Source organism: Schistocerca americana, chromosome 10 (genome assembly GCF_021461395.2).
Source record: "Schistocerca americana isolate TAMUIC-IGC-003095 chromosome 10, iqSchAmer2.1, whole genome shotgun sequence".
Taxonomy (NCBI): Eukaryota; Metazoa; Arthropoda; class Insecta; order Orthoptera; family Acrididae; genus Schistocerca; species Schistocerca americana.
The window spans coordinates 89,739,563-89,759,236 of record NC_060128.1 but is presented as its reverse complement, the minus strand read 5'-3'; the positions used below and the strand labels follow the sequence as shown (position 1 = coordinate 89,759,236).

The 19,674-nt window shown below is 40.2% G+C and overlaps 1 protein-coding gene across 1 annotated transcript in view; it reads right to left on the bottom strand.

Moving 5' to 3' along the window:
* LOC124552583 overlaps positions 1-19,674 on the bottom strand; it is a 123,158-nt gene that overhangs the window by 29,412 nt on the left and 74,072 nt on the right. Inside the window, exons 8-9 of the mRNA XM_047126905.1 lie at positions 18,279-18,525; positions 16,305-16,466 (exon numbers count right to left, since the gene is read on the bottom strand). Coding sequence (XP_046982861.1) covers positions 16,305-16,466; positions 18,279-18,525 — 409 coding nt within the window. The remainder of the gene's footprint in view (positions 1-16,304; positions 16,467-18,278; positions 18,526-19,674) is intronic.

The following is a 19,674-nucleotide window of genomic DNA, read 5'->3' as shown; positions in this document are numbered from 1 at the left end:
CTGTATTACAGAACACACTTCACAGTCAGTGAACTCAGAGGTTGTCTTAAGCATTTTGAACAATCACTAAGAAATGTAAACAGAACACAATCCGATTGTAATGGCATCAGTGGAAAGTCAACGAACCAGAAAGACATGTCTGAATGTGCAGAACTGCAACAGTATTACCTTTATACGTCTCTAGTGTTTGCCAGCCGTGGCTGGATAGACAGCATCGAAAATTACAAAGACACTAGAGAGCCAAAGAAATTGGTACAGCTGCCTAATATCGTGTAGGGCCCCCGCGAGCATGCGGAAGTGCTGCAACACGATGTGGCATGGTCTCGAGTAATGTCTGAAATAGTACTGGTGGCAACTGACACCATGAGTCCTGCAGGGCTGGCCATAAATCCATAAGACTACAAAGGGGTGGAGATCTTTTCTGAACAGCACATTGCATATGCTCAATAATATTCATGTCTGGGGCGTATGGTGGCCACTGGAAGTGTTTAAACTCAGAAGTGTGTTCCTGGAGCCACTCTGTGGCAATTCTGGGTGTATACCGTGTCCCATTTTCCTGCTGGAATTGCCCAAGTCCGTCGGAATGTGCCATGAACATGAATGGATGCAGGGAATCGGACAGCATGCTTATGTATCTTGTCACCTGTCTACATGTAATAGGTGTCCCATGGCACTCCAACTGCATACGCCCCACACCATTACAGAGCCTCCACCAGCTTTAACAGTCCCCTGCTGACATGCAGGGTCCATGGATTCATGAGGTAGTTTCCATCCCATACACATCCATCGGTTCAATACAATTTGAAATCAGACTCGTCCAACCAGGCAACATGTGTCCAGTCATCAACGGTGCAATGCCGGTGTTGATGGGCCCAGGTGAAGCGTAAAGCTATGTGTTATGCAGTGATCAAGGGTACACGAGTGGGCCTTTGGCTCCGAAAGCCCATATTGATGGTGTTTCATTGAATGGTTCGTACGCTGACACTTTTTGATGGCCTAGCATTGAAATCTACAGCAATTTGCAGAAGGTTTGCACTTCTGTCATGTTGAACAATTCTCTTCAGTCGTTGTCAATCCCATTCCTGCAGGATCTTTTTCCAGTCAAAGTGACATCGGAGATTTGATGTTTTACCACATTCCTGATATTTGCAGTACTCGCGTTTGACAACCTGCCATTGTAGCAGCAGTAACAGATCTAACAACTGTGCCAGACACTTGTCTTACATAGGCATTGTCGATCGCAGCGCCGTATTCTGCCTGTTTATGTATCTCTGTATTTGAATACACATGCCTATACCAGTCTCTTTGGCACTTCAGTGGAATATGTAATGATACAAAAAACTTTTAGAATATATACATTTCCCTATTGAAGTTGAGTTATCTCAAACATTTACTAGTTTTGGAGAAAGTTCAGTAAATCCACTCACTTTCTTCCTGGACGGAGTAGAACAGATGTAGTTTTAAGCCCCTACAAATTTTGTCCTTGAATCTCTCCAATGGCAGGAGCTGCACTTCCTTGGGTAGCAACCTGAACATTCTCAGGGCTATGTTTGGAAAGCTATTTCTTGTTTGGACAATCAACAGGTTGGTATGTTTATGCTCTCTCTGTTGCAGGTGTTGTGGTCACATATGTCATGCCTCTTGCTGAAGGAATCTACATTTTCTTAAATGTGAAGGAGGCACAAAAATACATGATGACTATTATATCCATTATTCCCAATTTTGTGAATAATCACCTGTTCCTGTCTTCTATTCGATGTTATGATCCTTATTGCTTTTTTGGACTAATAATACTTTCTAGCAGCCTACAGAGTGACTTCATAGTAATAGGCACAGCCAGTATGGCTGCGAGACAATGGATAATGTACTATTAGGAGAGACTGATCAGTTACATTTTAATTTTTGCAGCGCATATATGGATCTTGACAGTTCGTCACACATATGTGCAGTGTGGTCCTGCCAAGAGAGATTGCTCTCCACCATGAACCCCACAAGTTTCAGAATCTATACACAGTTTACATATCCTTTGTCACTGAGGCTATGTACTAATATTTGCATTTGTGCTTTATCCTAGTAACCATATCTAGTGCTGCCATTGTTGTAGATTTCCCTTTCTGACAACCATACTGTGCATCTGAGAAGTGTTCATTAATTTTGAAGTAACATGAGATTTGGTCTTTCACTGCAGTTTCAATTACTTTAGCAAAGATCTGAATTTTTGAGACTGGTCTGAAGCTCGCTACCATGTCTGGGTCACCGTTTTTATAAACGGGTACTGTCCTTGCAAATTTCGAAAGGTCTGGATATACATCAGCAGAGATATACTTATTAATCACCACAGTTATTGGTTCAGCAATATGATGGATAGTTTTCTTGAGGAAATCAGTGGGCATTCCGTACGTGCTGCAATGGTGGTAGAATGAAACTGTAGATACTTTCCAGACATGTCTCGTAAATTGCTGTGCCGAGTGTGGTGCTCCAGATGTTGACACATTGTCTATGTGGACCTCGCCTCATCTGAAACGAGCGCGCCTCCTGAGTCGACGTATGTGATACGGTTGTACAATCCTCCAAAGCCAAGCACAATGTGTGTGACCTCCGCCATTAGACACCTCGGGCCATCGAGATCCTGCACGGGATAGAGTACGGCCCTCCGGAACCAACGATTCCACATGTGCGGCGCTGCTGTGGAATCCAGACTGACGCGAGCAGCAATATTCGGTAACAGTAAACAATAGTCTTAACAGGCCACAATCCTGACTTAAAAGCCACAGCGTGATCGTTAATTGTATGCAGAATGCAGTTGGCATAATATCTATTTACATCTGCATCTGTGTCAAAATTATAATTTTCATATGCTGTCCACATAGTATGCTTCATGCCAAATTGACATTGTTGCATACTGTCTTCAAAAAAGTTGCAGTTTTAATGACTTTGAGTATAATGAAATTGACATTCCTGTACTATTCCTTTTATTAACAAGGGGAGGCCATGATATACAGATCATGGATTCCATTTCAAACTTTGTACAGTTTTAGTAGTCCATTAGGACAACATAACTAGTGGTAAGGCGTACTTCTTAAGGTACCTTCACACTAAAAATCAACACAAAAAAAAAAAAATAAAATAAAATAAAATAAAAATAAAACCATTGAAAACAGTTGACAACGGCTGAAAAATGTTGACAACGGCTGAAAAATGTTGACAACGGCTGAAAAATGTTGACAACGGCTGAAAAATGTTGACAACGGCTGAAAAATGTTGACAACGGCTGAAAAATGTTGACAACCGCTGAAAAATGTTGACAACGGCTGAAAAATGTTGACAACGGCTGAAAAATGTTGACAACGGCTGAAAAATGTTGACAACGGCTGAAAAATGTTGACAACGGCTGAAAAATGTTGACAACGGCTGAAAAATGTTGACAACAGTTTCAAACTCTTGTAGACACAAATTCAGCTTTTGTTACAGAAAAGCAAGAATTTTCTGACTGTGAAGACGAACTAGCAATTTGTGTTATAATTCTTGGTGTAATTGTCTGTCATGAAAATCAGCCCATATGCATGTGGTCCAGAAAGTTTTTGTTAGAAAGACAAACTCATGGTGCCCTTATAATTCTGTATTGGAGGAGCTCTATGCTGAAAACAGGCAAGGTTTCAAGAATTTTGTCAGAATGACATGTGGGCAGTTTGAAGAACTCTTAAGGTCAGTAGCACCTCATATTCAATGGAAAGAGACAAATTTTAGAGCTGCAGTACCACCGGCGGAACAGCTTCTTGTAACCCTTCGATTTTTGGCAACAGGTGACAGTTATACAAGTTTAATGTACTCTCATCGAATATCACTGGCCAAGATTAGCGAAACTGTGCCTAGAGTGTGCTGGGTTATCGTGAACGTGTGCAAGGATTTTGCAAAAGTAAGTACTGGTATTTTACTTACTATACATTCTTAACACATTTATACACATACTTACTACATATTCAATTCTTTCCCAATAACTCACTATCCGAAGGCAAGGAACTGAAAGTTATTGTTAAAGTCTCCAATTGCCAGAGTAGTTGCCAGATACCTCAACCTTTAACTAAAATCGTGTAAGTTGCCGGAATCATTTGAAATATATACACTAACACTCAGATACTGTATCTTAATGAAAATATGTTTTAAGATCCAAAATGGAACATAGTAAATGTTGCTGCCTTAAACTTAAAATAAAAAGACTGATAAAGTGAAATAATTTATTGTCAAAAAAGTTGACATTTTGGCACTATATATATATATAATTTTTTTTTTTTTTTAAAGAAATGATATCAGTCTGTTTCCTCAATATGGATTGCCAGTATTTGTGTTTCACCTGCAGCTGCAGCCTCATTTTCAGCTGCATTAAATAATGCCGCTGTTTCTTCAGCAGCAGCTTGGGCTTCAGCCTGCTCAGCAAGCATTTCTTTAGCATTGTATATTACATCAGAAATTCTTCGTTTTACTTTAATAAGAACTTTCTCGTTCCTTATTTCTCTCAGTTCAGCAGCAACCCAATCTGAAAATGCAGAATGGGTGTCTGCTGTATTTGACTGTTTTTTATTTTGTAATGATGAAGCAACCGATTTCATGCACTTTACAGCTTCCTCTGTAACAGTGATCTTCTTCCTCTTTTTTGTGAAATTCGGATCTCTGACAGATACTGAGGGCAATAGGGAGCGTGCATTTGATTGTGGTGTTGATGATGGTACTCCAGGTGGAAAGACGTTTGTTGCTACAGCTGAGATATCTTCGTTAAAGCTTGTAAATTGTTCAGTGGTGTTGATTAACAATTCATGTGATCCATCATTATCATCATCATCATCATTACCCTCTTCAGTGGTGGCTAAGTGGTGAACATCAAATGTTTCTGATAACTTCTGAAATACAGAAAATGTAAACTATAAAACACTGTCCCCCCCATAAAGATACTTATAAAGACATCAATTAAATTTTAACAGCATTTTTTCTTATTTTTGTAAGAACCATCTACAAAGGAAGAATGAGCAGAAGTATCAAACGGATTTGAAACAATACGGAACTTCCCACATAGTACTGGTGGCCGACACATTGAAATAGTGCATCCAGCAGGAACTGGATCATTGTGTTATAATTACACATTGGATATTTAGTGTTTACCATTGGTAAATGCATATTACAATGTAATCAGTTATGAAGCAGGTATGCAAGGAAGTATTTCAGAAGGTGGTGTCTTCAACAGCTCCAAGATGGGTGAGCGATTTTCTAAGGGAAAGATTGCTCTATCCGCACCAAGAGCACTTCCTGGAAGAAACAAGGATGTGCCATTTGTTATGGTCGGAGATGATGCTTTTGCTATTTCAGAGTAAACAATGAAACCCTACGCAGGGTGGCAAGAGAAAGGTAGCCAGGGAAGAATGCTTAACTATGAATATCTCGCATTAGACGTATAGCGGAGAATTTTTTTGGAATACTGTTTTTTGGTGTCTTAGAACAACTATGCACGTAAGTCCTGAAAAAGGAACATTAGCGACTTCTGTAGCCGCGTCTCTGCACAATTTTCTTAGATGAAATAAGGAAAATGTCACAGTTTACTCACCACCAGGCAGTTTTGGTGTGGAAGATCCAGAAACAAGCAGAGTTTCAGATGGCAGTTGGAGGATGTCTCCACAAAATAAATGTCTTCAAAGAAAGGAAGGCAAAGTGGGAAGGACCACAAAGCATATAAGGGACGAATTTGCAATAAAGTGAAATGGCAAGAGAAATATGCACAAATAAATATCGAGTGAAAGGACAAATGTAATTACAAACTTGTAAACAAAACCCTTGTAGCGTTATTAACAATATAAGCCATTAATTTGCAAACTACTTTGTATCAGATGTTGACAAAGTAATTTTGCAAGAGAAATAAATTTCCAGTGAAAATACAGATGCAATTACAAAACATCCAACTAAAAATCTTGCAGCTTCAGTTACGCTAGTGAATGACATTTTACTTACGATTTTAAATATTTTTCTCCCTGGCTTCATATGCTCATAAAATATCCATTTCGGAATGTAGATCTCAGCTGTCCCAAAGCCACTTTTAGTTTGGACCATTTCCTAATGCTGACAATTGTACTGTGTTTACATATTTGTCCATTTCCTTTCACACTCCACAAGCAGTACACCAATTTTATGAGAAACTTCTTTCAACAAGTCTTTCCTTTTATATCTGTCTTTATACGCAGAATCAGATGGATCCCACAGAGGTTTCCTCATTTGAATTTCTAACAAAAACTGAATAGTTAGATCTGTTGCCCACTCGTGAGTTACCACTGTCAAAAGTAACACAGTAGACGAAAAAACACAGCAGACAACACAGCAAATGTGCACGCGTAAGTCATACGATTCGACCGTGTTTTTGTTCACTGACCATAAACTTTTAACTGGAGGCAAAACTTCCCTCAACTAGTTGTTCACACTGACGACTTCAAACAACTGTTGACAACAGTTGAAAATTAAGTCAAACCGAGTTAAAAACAGTTGTCAACCGAGTTTGTTGGAGTTGGTTTTCAGTGTGAATGTACCTTTAGGCAATTTCGAGAAAATTGCAAGAAATGTTTCATGTGTCAGTGCATTGCAACCCTGAGCAGGAGTGGTGGTGGCGGCCATGTGATTAGGGTTCAAACTCCATAATTGGTACTCTCCCCCCCTCCAAATTTGCATGAACTTTTATTGAATTTACAATGTTATATGGATGTTTGATCATTTTTATTATCAAAGCCAATATTATAACTACCAACAAGTAAACGACCAATGACTTAAAGTTTTCCTGAAAATGTATACCTGTTGTGATTTCTGAAGTCCCTTATACCTGCAGTTGGGTAAGATACCGAGAACTGCTTTGCACCTGGATGCTTTGATCTGCAGACAAGTTTCAAGGACAATGGGACAGGCTTGGAAAGCCCAAGTCAAATATTGATAAATAAAGGTGTAAATAACTTTATTCATTAATACAATGAGTTACAATATACCAGAATATAAGGGTAATGCAAGATTGTCAGATGTGCTTTGACCATTACAAGTAGCAGGATATTTTTCACGCAGGCATGGAAAACAGCATCTATTACATAGAATGAAAGCAATTTTGCCACATGCACAAGGACTCTTCAGAGTTTTTAACAAAAAACAAAGCTCTTAGAAAAATTTCTTGTTCTTCCAAAAATTTGGATGGAGCCTGCACGTAACATAACACCTTCATAAATATTGCTGACGAAAACTGGTGATGTACGGCTGAATGTATTTTAATAGCATCCTCTCGTGAAGAAATTTCTTGTTCTTTGTCAGATATGAACAAGTTTGAAGGCATTTGATAAAGTTTTTAACTGGCCCAAAGAAATAACAGTCACATACTATTTTTTGTAATAATAACAATGGAAAGTAGATAAAAGTTCATGCAAATACATGTCTTTTCATATTACCTTTAAAATGTAACACATATAAAGTAATGTGACTAATGTTTGGGAGGGGGGGAGCAGGACTCAATCTCATGATAATCGAGCTTGCGATCTAGAAAAATCATTTAACTTTTTAATTTTTCATTGTTTGTAGGTCGTTACTTTTTTGTTGTATAACAAACAGCTCCACTCTAACTTCATTTAATTTTAATTACAATATAGTATCATCTGATGGCAGTAGCTGAAATGATGTCATAAAAACATAAATATATTACACTATCTAGTCCTTTTTTCCCCCTAAGGTAAGTCTTTCCGCTCCCGGGATTGGAATGACTCCTTACCCTCTCCCTTAAAACCCACTTCCTTTCATCTTTCCCTCTCCTTCCGTCCTTCCTGATGAGGCAACAGTTTGTTCCGAAAGCTTGAATTTTGTGTGTATGTATGTGTCTGTTTGTGTTTCTATCGACCTGCCAGCGCTTTCGTATGGTAAGTCACATCATCTTTGTTTTTAAATATATCTAGACGGTTTTATTGACAAAAAAATTTCACAATGATCACCGACTCATGCAACAGACTTATTTCCTTTTTCAATTAGGACAATTCTTGTCTACGTTGTTCACAGAATCCATTATTGGAAGAGATAATGTGGAGGATGAATCCGGATGGCACAGACCTGTGAACAGTCAATGAAGTTGTGCCCACAGCATGTTGCACACATGGTGGTCAACTCTGTGCTCAGTCAGTTTGGCAGAGACCATTCGTTCAGGTGGAGAGCTCGATGGTAGTCCTGCCCACGTTAGAGGCTGTGCAAATGTTACAGCAAAGCAGGTATATGATATGACTGCTCTGAAAGACAGCCCTTCCTGTAATGAAATGGGATAAGCCCATAGTGGGGCAGGAATAGAACATGTTGTGTGGATAAACAGGACAAGTCTCTCACCAGTGTCTTCCCCAGGGGAATGACCTATGTGGCAACAGATAAACAGGTGTGGCATAAAGATGGTCAGGGATATTTTGTAGGCTGAGTGAGTGTTTTAATACCACTATGGGAGAGGTTAGGAGGACTGTGATACACTTTCCTCGTTCTTATGCACAATGATAGCCACGTGTAATTAATGGCATGGCCTTTCAAATGTGGCATGTAGCAAGTTTCTGGTAAAAACATGTGTTTCAGCCGGCCACTGTCGCCGAGCGGTTCTAGGCACGTTCTTTGTACTCCATATATTGAAATATACAGGGTGGCACACGAAATGTGTTTCCATTTTGTTTTTGAATATAAACTTTATTGTCAATACAATCTAAAATTAACATATACTACAATGCAGAGCCGTCCATGGAGATTTGTTCTAACTCAGCACATGCTCAATATGTCCACCATTTCGTTTCCTAACTTTCTTCAAACAAACACTGAAGTTAGTGATTACCCTATGGCACATGTCTTCCGTAATTTCACTGCAAGCTTTATGAATAAGTCTTCTGAGCTCCATTAAATAATGTGGACGTTTTGGGAAAATTTTTTCCTTTATGTGCCCCCAAAGAAAAAAGTCACACGGATTGAGGTCTGGACTATTGGGGGGCCAATTTTGTCCGTCACTGAAGCGACCTGGAAACCTGAGTGAAATGATCCGCATGTCGAAATGCTCGAGTAAAAACTCCAACACAGTGTTTGCAGTATGTTGTCTTGCTCCATCTTGCATGAACCACTGTGTGTTGAAGGGCAAGGCAGTAGCAAGAAGCTGTGGAATGAAGCTATAGCAAAGCATGCTCAAATAACGCTCGCTGTTCACAGTTTCTTCAAAGAAAAAGGGTCCAATAAGTCCGTGACTGGAAATTGCTGCTCACAGTGTAATCCTCGGAGCATAATGTTGTCATTCGTGAAGCACTTGTGGATTTTCAGTGGCTCAAAAGTGTACATTTTGTTTGTTAACCACACCGTCTAAATGAAAATGCGCCTTGTCTGAAAACCAAACGTTGTTGAGAGTTTCTTCCCTATCCTCCGTCCACTGAGCAAACAGTAGTCTCTGCTGCTTGTGTTCTTCAGTGAGCTTCTATGCACAGGTCATCTTGTATGGGTACATACGGAGGTCACTTTTAAGAATGCATTGAACGGAGCGTCTGGATATTCCCAGTTGCACTGCTGCCTTTCTACACGATTTCCCGGGACTTCTCTGTACAGCAACTCGTACCGCTTCAATATTCTCCGGCGAACAAACAGGCTTAGGCCGAGGCCGCTTCGCTTCCAATTCTGTTCCTTCCTGTACAAAGTTATCGTACAACCTGTGGATGGTCTTCTTGCAAGGGACCCATAGTGTGTTAAACTGTTGTCGGAAACGCCTCTGAGTCACACCAAGGCTTTTCATTTCACGAAAAAGTAACAATTGCCGATCGTTGCTGTGTCGTCAGTCTTCCATTGTCAGCCATTGCCGCTTACTAGTCTCCCAGCGGCAGTATCGTGAATTACACGTCATTTCGTAACTCATTTGTTTTTCCAAGCTCTGCTGGTACTGCTGTAGAGATCCCAGCGGGATATCTAATGTGTGTTGTAAATTGTGAAAGGAACAATTGGTAAGACACTTCGTGCACCACCTTGTATCCTCTTTATTGTACTTAATTTCCTGTTTTGTCATTAACGCCAGCCCTGGATTCCCACTATCAAATCCTGACCGCTTGACCTTCTGCACACTGCCGCCACGAGGCATATTTAACAACCTTCTTCCCCCTTCCCTGCCATTTTATAAAGTAACTTTGGTGTCAGAAGTTGCTCTCCCCATCCCCAAACCACATACTCTTTTACAGATACATTCATCCTACATCCCACATTAATTTCTGTGGTTATTTCACGCAGAGTGCTTGTCTGTTAGCACTGACAACTCTGCACAGATGCCGCTGCTTTCAGTCATTAATTGTAGGCTGTTGGCCACTGCGTTGGCTGTGATGAGAGGTCGTGGGCAAAATTTGGTGTGCTTGGCATACTCTTGACACTGTAGATCTCAGCATATTCAATTCCCTTACAATATTCGAAATGGTATGTGCCCTGTGTCTAGCTCCAACTACCATTCCGTGTTCAAAGTCTGTTCATTCCTGTCATGTGGCAATAACTCCATAGGGAAACAATTCACATGACTCACCAACTATTCACATGAATCATCTGAGTACAAATGATAGTGCCGCCATTGCACTGCCCTTTTATACCTTGTGTAGGTGACGCTATCACCATCTTTATATCAGCATATCATCCTCCCACGACTTCTATCACCCCTGTGCATAACTAAAGAGTTGTCCTCGAACCTGGAGCACTGTCCTTAGCCCGTTTTCTGGTTGCCTGTCTAAGGACTTCCATGGAGAAAAAAAATTTAATGTTCACAATATGGCATAATTATTGATGGAATCCAAAAATTTAAAATGGTGCCTAATCTACTCGTGAAGATGCTAATCTTATGTTAAAAGCTTAACACCATAAGACAAGCATTTCAGTTAGAAAGTGTGTGACTTGAAGCAGTATATGTGATGGCGTGCAAGGATCATTCATCCATTACAGGAGGTAGGTAGTTCATACCCCATAGCGCTTTTTTGCAGGTAGTAAGAGGCGTGTGTACTAAGTTTGGTTAAAATTGATCCACTGTTTTAGATGTCTGTCGAAAGTGCAAGTATATGTGCGCACATGCCCACACATTCTCTCTCTCTCTCTCTCTCTCTCTCTCTCTCTCTCTGTCTCTCGAAGTCCATGTTGTTGCTGTGGTCTTCAGTCCCGAGATTGGTTTGATGCAGTTCTCCATGCTACTCTATCCTGTGCAGGCTTCTTCATCTCCCAGTACTTACTGCAACCTATATCCTTCTGAATCTGCTTAGTGTATTCATCTCTTGGTCTCCCTCTACGATTTTTACCCTCCACGCCGCCCTCCAGTGCTAAATTTGTGATCCCTTGATACCTCAGAACATGTCCTACCATGTCCTTCTAGTTCAGTTGTGCCACAAACTCCTCTTCTCCCCAATTCTACTCAATACCTCCTCCTTGGTTATGTGATCTACCCATCTAATCTTCAGCATTCTTCTGTTGCACCACATTTCGAAAGCTTCTATTCTCTTCTTGTCCAAACTATTTATCGTCCACATTTCACTTCCATACATGGTCACACTCCATACAAATACTTTCAGAAATGACTTCCTGACAATTAAATCTATACTCGATGTTAACAAATTTCTCTTCTTCAGAAGTGCTTTCCTTGCCATTGCCAGTCTACATTTTATATCCTCTATACTTCAACCATCATCAGTTATTTTGCTCCCCAAATAGCAAAACTCAATTACTACTTTAAGCGTCTCAATTCCTAATCTAATTCCCTCAGCATCACCCGATTTAATTCGACTAAATTCCAATTATCCTGGTTTTGCTTTTGTAGATGATCATCTTATATCCTCCTTTCAAGAACCTGTCCATTCCGTTCAACTGCTCTTGCAAGTCCTTTGCTGTCTCTGACAGAATTACAATGTCATCGGCAAACAAAGTTTTTATTTCTTCTCCATTGACTTTAATACCTACTCTGAACTTTTCTTTTGTTTCCTTTACTGCTTCCTCAATATACAGATTGAATAGCATTGGAGAGAGGCTACAACCCTGTCTCACTCCCTTCCCAACCGCTGCTTCCCTTTCATGCCCCTCGACTCATATAACTGCCATCTGGTTTCTGTACAAATTGTAAATAGCCTTTCGTTCCCTGCATTTTATCCCTGCCACCTTCAGAATTTGAAAGAGAGTATTCCAGTCAACATTGTCAAAAGCTTTCTCTAAGTCTACAAATGCTATAAACGTAGGTTTGCCTTTTCTTAATCTTTCTTCTAAGATAAGTCGTAAGGTCAGTATTGCCTAATGTGTTCCAATATTTCTACAGAATCCAAACTGATCTTCCCCGAGGTCGACTTCTACCAATTTTTCCATTTGTCTGTAAAGAATTTGAGTAAAAATAATTTATTGGTTCAAACAGTACAAAGCATCAAAAGTCTTCAAAGTAGGACCATCTTACATACAGATTATTTACCAGAAAGATTTTTAAGCACTGTACGCATCCTGGGTTGGAGTGTCTCTCAGGACAGCAGTTTTTATGTTTTTCACAATCTTGAATGACATATTTTTGAGTGTGTGATGAGCCAAGGGCAGAATAAAAGTGTGTGCCAAAGTGAGGTTTTTTTCTGGCCAGATAATCCTCACCTAGGAGATGGTGTGGCTGGATGCAGTGTCTCGGAGGAGCTTCCTGGCAATGTCGGTGGACTGTCTGATGCGCACAGTCTATTCCCCCGGCCTTTTGAGCACTTCCAAATAAAATGCAGCACCGATGGTCTATCTGGCAGATACAAACTCATGGTGGATGATACCATTAGCACTGTAAAAGACAACAAGCACTGGCTTCACCTGGGATCTACTCAAGGTTGTCTTCTCAGAACACGGTGACTGCAAGGAGTGCCACTCGGAGCTCTGTTTCTTTGCCTGAAGGTCGTATTCTGAAACCCACGACTCATATCCAGTTGTAACATTGTCCAAGAAAGTAGCACCATTTCTACGCAATTCCATTGTTCATAAAAGTAGCACTGACTGGTTTTCTGTGAAGAGTCTCACTCTGAATTTTAAAAGGACACGACATATTTATTTCTGCATATCTGAGGGTATTACACCAGCGATAAGTGTAACACTCGGTGAGAAGATAATAAATAGTGTGGAAAGCTCAAAATTCTTAGGTGTCCACATTGTTGAGAATTTAAACTGGAAAAAATGTAATTTGCAGCTCCTGAACAACTTTCAGCCACATTTGTACTTAGAATCACTGCAAATCTTGGGGAGAGAAGTCCGTAAGCTGACATATTTTGCATATTTTCATTCAAATGTATCATATGGAACAATGTTCTGGGGTAACTCAGTTTTAAGAAAAAAAAGTCTTCATTGTTCAAGAACATGCTGTAAGAAATAGTATAAGGTGCTCACCCACAATCATCTTGTAGACATTTGTCTAAGGAGTTCAGCATTCTGGCCACTGCTTCACCGTGTATTTATTCCCTCATGAAGTTTTTTTTTGCAAATAATCCATTTACGTTCAAAAGAAATAATAATGTACATAACTGCAATACTCGAGGGGGAAAATGACATTAATTATTCCAGTTCAGCTTAATGTTGTCTTTAGCACAAAAAAATAGGTGCACAATGCTGCAGATAAAGTTTTTGATCACTTACTCACAGATATAAAATGTCTGACATACAGGAAAATAAAATATGAAAACAAATTGAAAAACTCACGCACGTACGTATGTATGTGAGTTTGTAATTCCTACCCACCACCTCACATTACAATAATAGAAATTCTACGTACATAAGGAGGAAGTATTGAATAGGATTGGGGAGAAGAGAAGTTTGTGGCACAACTTGACCAGAAGAAGGGATCGATTGGTAGGACATGTTCTGAGGCATCAAGGGATCACCAATTTAGTATTGGAGGGCAGCGTGGAGGGTAAAAATCGTAGAGGGAGACCAAGAGATGAATACACTAAGCAGATTCAGAAGGATGTAGGTTGCAGTAGGTACTGGGAGATGAAGAAGCTTGCACAGGATAGAGTAGCATGGAGAGCTGCATCAAACCAGTCTCAGGACTGAAGACCACAACAACAACAACAACAACAACAACAAGTACGTATGTATGTACGTACGTACATACGTGTGTGTGTGTGTGTGTGTGTGTGTGTGTGTGTGTGTGTGTGTGTGTGTATTTTGCACACATGCAGGTAAGAAATGTTCAGTGTGTAACCATATTTACAAATTAATTTGGGATGTGAATGTAAAATGACTCATTCCATGTCATTACGATTTATCATGCAAAATGTTCCAACCAAGCAACAGACAAGCTCTTGTTTGGACTACTGGTCACCAGCCAAATTTTTAGCACCATTTTAGCATACCTTCTTCTGTAATTGCTCAGTTGCAGTCTTGTAGACAATGGTTTTGAGATGTAACCAGAGTATGAGCTGTCACACAAACACTCATTCTACAGTCTGCGTTCTCAAAAGATCATGTATATGAGGCACAATCTTCACCTTTACGCAGAACTTGATTGTGTACTGTTGCTCAATGAATGGTATACACAGCTGTACCTGGACTGAAAACAGAAGTCCACATACACATATCCCGAGTCTCTGAGGTCCGAAAAAACTGGGTTTGGTTATGTTTGGAAGCTAACACCTATTAACTAGTCTGGGTGGGGAGAACCCAATCAGTAGCAGTGCCAGCACAGAACTAGTGATATTGTTTTCCAGACAAAATTAGTACATATTGGGCTGATGCATAAGCTCATAGTGTTTTCTAGAAGTTTAATAAACACACCAGATACACATAACAGATAATTTAGTCAGCAATAATATATTCTCCTTCACTATCTACAACAGTCTGCCAACACCAGGGTAACCTTTGCATTCTGCAACTGTAGAAATCGTGCAGTTTTGCGGTGAGGTATTCATTAAGCCTTGTTCAGAGCACACTTTGATTTAGAAAGAAAGCCCCTCGAAGGATGTTCGATAGAACAGAAAAGGTGACAATCTGAGGGTGCAAGATCAGGTGAATAAGGTGGGTGGAATTACTTCCTAGCCCACTCCTCCATAGCGTTTTTTGTTGATCCAGCAGAATGTTGGCAGACATTATCGTAGAGTAGCATCACTTTACGCAGTTTTCCTGGTCGTCGATCTTGGATTGTGTCTCCAAGACATCTCAGTTGTTGCCAATAAATGTCAGCAGTGACGGTTACGCCTCGGGGAAGCAATTCGTAGTACACCACACTGTCGTCGTTCCACCAGATGTGTTAATTATCTTTTGTAAGTGCGTGCAGGTCTTTCTATGGGCAGCTGTTGCTTTGTTTTGGCTCAATCATTCTGTTGTAGCCCAAGAACACTATAAATTATTGCTGGAACAGTTAACACAGATGGAAGAAAAGATACACACAACTAGCAATACACAACTGGCCGGAGGTGCCTCGTGCTCCGGCCTACATATTCAGTAGTTCCAACACACAACTTCTATCCTATCAGCTGGCCAGGTGGCTCGAACAGGCCAAATCGAGCATAAACTTTAGATACGAGCTACAAATTGACGCACACATTCCTTTCTTTTCTTTATGTTAGCATACATACACAATTTCTCGTTGCCAGTAATGATACAGGGCAGGAATGACCCATGTTGTTCACAAAGCTAATTGATGACAAGTAAGCAGAAATGTTTATACGACCACCAACAGATTTTCGTGATTTTGGCTTAGACCGTGCGGTTCCACTACACACGATTTTTGAACCTTCACCACTGCATGCAAATGTCACACAATGGTGGAATGATTGCAGTTCATCACAATTGCCAGTTCTCGAGTTAAGTGAGATGGAGCACTGTGTATTAATGTGTTTAAACAATCTTCATAACACTTTGAAGGTTTTCCGGAATGTGGAGAGTCACTAATGTCAAAAAAATCCCCTTTGAAAAAAAAAAAAATCTTGTCATGCTCTGTCCAATGGCATTACCCTTGTACATAGCGCAAATGTTTCTGGCTGCCTTTGCTGCTGTCACTCCTCTACTGAACTTAAACAGAAGAATATGTCAGAAGTGTTCCCACTTTTCCACTTGGCACTCCATTTCCTAGCGTCCAAGGCTCCACTCACAGGCAACCTTTCAATGAGCTGATACTTTTACACCTTAAATTATTAATTTTGTTATCTCTTCCATGAAGTATTCATATTCAAGAACTCAGAGGCAACAAATTCTTATGGTGTACACCTTATACACAGCTGAAAGGCTTTTTTTTTTAATGCTACATGTATATACGTGAACAGTTTAGCCGAAGAATGAGCAATTACCGGCTTAGGACAGTTGCAGTCGCCACCCGGCAGCGGCGGCAGGCCGAGTACCTTGCGCTCGTGGCACATGAGGCAGATGATCTGGGGCGGGTGGCGCACGAACGGTGGCTCTCCGTTACAATTGCAGAAGTTCTTCGGCAGCCCGTAATCCGTCATCGGCCCCTTGAATTCAGTAACAGATACTATCAATATACAAGGAGAAAAGCACAGGAACTCTGGAGAGATATACCAAGAGTTTACAGTTTTAATTAAAGAAATAATTTTAACACCTGGTATTTGAGTCCCACATTAGTGCCTCGATGGTGTTGCTTTATTTATAAATATTCAGTTACAACCAATAATTAAGATTCTTTAGGTAACACTCAATGTAAGATTGCATCAAACATACTCAGTATTGATAAGGTACTTGGCATCTGGACCCCCTTGGCTTACTACAATTACGAAAATAAAACCAGACTGATGACCTATTATGGGAAATAATCAAGTCCTGTGTGGTTCAACAGTGGTACAAGACTAAAGAATTGTGTAAAGGTATGTATACAGGGTGTCCCATTTATCTTGGCCACCCTAAATAACTTTTTGTCCAGATGCAAATTACAAAATGTTCGAAGCAAATGTTCTTTAGCCATCAGGGGGACATCAGTCAGCATGATTGCCTTCATTGTAGCTTCGTTTTTTACAAAGATGTGAACAGCGGTATGACTTTTTTAAATGTTACCCTGTATTTTTATTCGGTAATTCATTTCCTCTCCTAAAGACTCATACAAAAATGTATCACAGTGTACCATTCACTGGAACACAACATTATTAATTACATAACACAACACTGATGTTGAAGCTCCCAGCACTTAGTGCAGGTACTCAGAGTAATGGAACACATCCACATGCTGTTGCTGACAGAGGACAAATGTAAACATAAGAAGAATGCACACCCGTCATTCCGTCAACCATCGTCAGTTGAAGAGTTGTGTGTACACCAACGAAGAGAAGGTAGAAATACTACTCGTCTATGGGGAATGTAAGTTTGCAGATCAGTAATTGCAATGCGGTTTTCTTGTATATGGGTATATTTAGTACAGTAGTTTAGCCCTATTAAATACTGTTGTGTAGAGTAGGCATACAGTAAAGGCTATAAATAAATAAAAAAAACTGCATCGACATAAAGTTTCTTTTATTATTATTGTTGTTGTCGTCGGCGGTGGCGGCGCTGAAGGTAGGCGAAATGCTGTGCAGGCAGCGGAACTGTACAGTGAGCGATATCCTGACAAGAACCCACCTTCCCGACGGATGTTTTCTCATCTTGTTGGGACACTTCACTTCAGGAAACGGGAAGTTTCAACCGAAGACAACCCAGTCGTCGTAGCACTCGCACAGATGAAGCTGCCGAAGTTACTGTTCTTGCTTCCACTGCTATGAATCCACATGTGAGCACACGACAGCTTGAACACGAGACTGGCATTCCTAAAACCAGTGTGCATCGTATTCTTACACGTCACCGGTTCCATCATTACCATGTAGACCTACATCAAGAATTGCATGGGAATGATTTTCAGAATCGTGTACAGTTCTGGCAGTGGGCACAGCAGCAAATCCTCGCCAGCCCGAACTATTTCTACAATGTTCTATTTACCGATGAATGTTCCTTCTCAAACAAAGGGCAGGTAAATACAAGGAACATTCATTATTGGTCCAGCAACAACCCACGATGGCTAAGACAGGTGGAACATCAGCGTTAATGGAGAGTTAACGTTTGGTGTGGGATGCTTGGTACTACAAGTATTGGCCCTTATTTCATCAATGACAGTCTAAAATGGCACAGCATATACCAACTTCCTCAGACGAATTCCTCCTCCTCTTCTGGATGAAGTGCCACTAAGAACCAGAATGCTTATGTGGTATCAACATAATAAAATGATTTTTTGCTGCTCCTTATTATAGATGTGTTACCAGTAGGTTTGATCATCACGAACACACCTTTACAGGAGGAGCATAAGGCCAGGAGGTGTTGCAGCCCTCTTTGAGTGGAGGGTTCATCCTGCCGCCCCACGGAGCTTCCAAGATCTTGTCGGGCAGCGGCGGCGGCTGCCACGGCTCCTGTCGGCCCTCCCACGTCCTCTCTGACGATGGCAGATTCTCCAGCTTCTGCTCGGTGACCTTGGTGGCCCTCCTTTTCGACACAACACTGATCTGGGAAGGACTTCCCTCTTCCTCGATCTTCATCCTGCAAAATAAAATATAAAAGTCTACAACTCTGATGAAACAAAAGTGAAAGGCTTAACACATCACACGAGTATAGATGTCAGCACACTAGCTGTAAAAAATGAATTGTACTGTCACTTGAGACACACACAGAATACATGGCAGCAATAATAAATAATTTTCGATTAGTATTTATTGTTTGCTGATGATCAAGTAGTCGTAGCACAAGATGGGGAGGATGCTAAATATATGTGCAATCAACTAGCAGCAGCATACAAAACTTGGGGTTTGAAGATTAATTAATTAATTAATTTAAAAAAAAAAAACTTGACTAATGATTCAGATGAGCTATACATTGAAGGAAAGAAAATCAAAAAGATAAACACTTTCTGTTATTTGGGATCCATTTTAGAAATCGAGGGAAAATCAGTCAGAAATCAATAAAAGAATTAGTAGCAGATGGAGGGTCATTGGGATGCTTAACTCAGTCTTATGGAGCAGGAATGTAATGATCAGAACTAAAAAATTAATATACAAATCCATATTAGAGTGTGTGGTTCTGTATGGAACGGAGACCTGGACACTTAACATGAAGCATATTAAAAAATTACAAGCTCTAGAGATGGACTTCTGGAGAAGATCGGCAAGAATCTCCAGGAAAGAAAAGATAAGGAACACCGAAATAATAGGGAGAATGGAAATAAAAGAAAGAATATATGACGTAATGGATAGGAAGAAAATACAGTGGTACGGGCATGTATGATGAATGGAGGAAACCAGAGTGCCAAAATTGATGCTGGAGTGGGAACCGGAGGGGAGAAGAAGAAGAGGACGACCTATGACCACCTGGCTCCAAAATGTACAGCACACAATGAAGAGAATGGGCACAGAGGAAGAAGACACACAAGATTGAAACACCTGAAGAAATATTTTGAGAATATAGTTTAAGAACGTTTATTGTTTGTATTGTAATTTCCAAGTAAATTATTATGTTGGAGATAAGCCTCTGTAATGAGGAAAAGCTCAAACAATAATAATAATAATAATAATAATAATAATAATAATAATAATAATTTATTTTGACCATTCCATTGCATCATTCTGCATATGGATGGGAAAATTGAAAAGCTAGTTAAAGGAGAAAAGTAACCACGAACACAGCTACAACCTA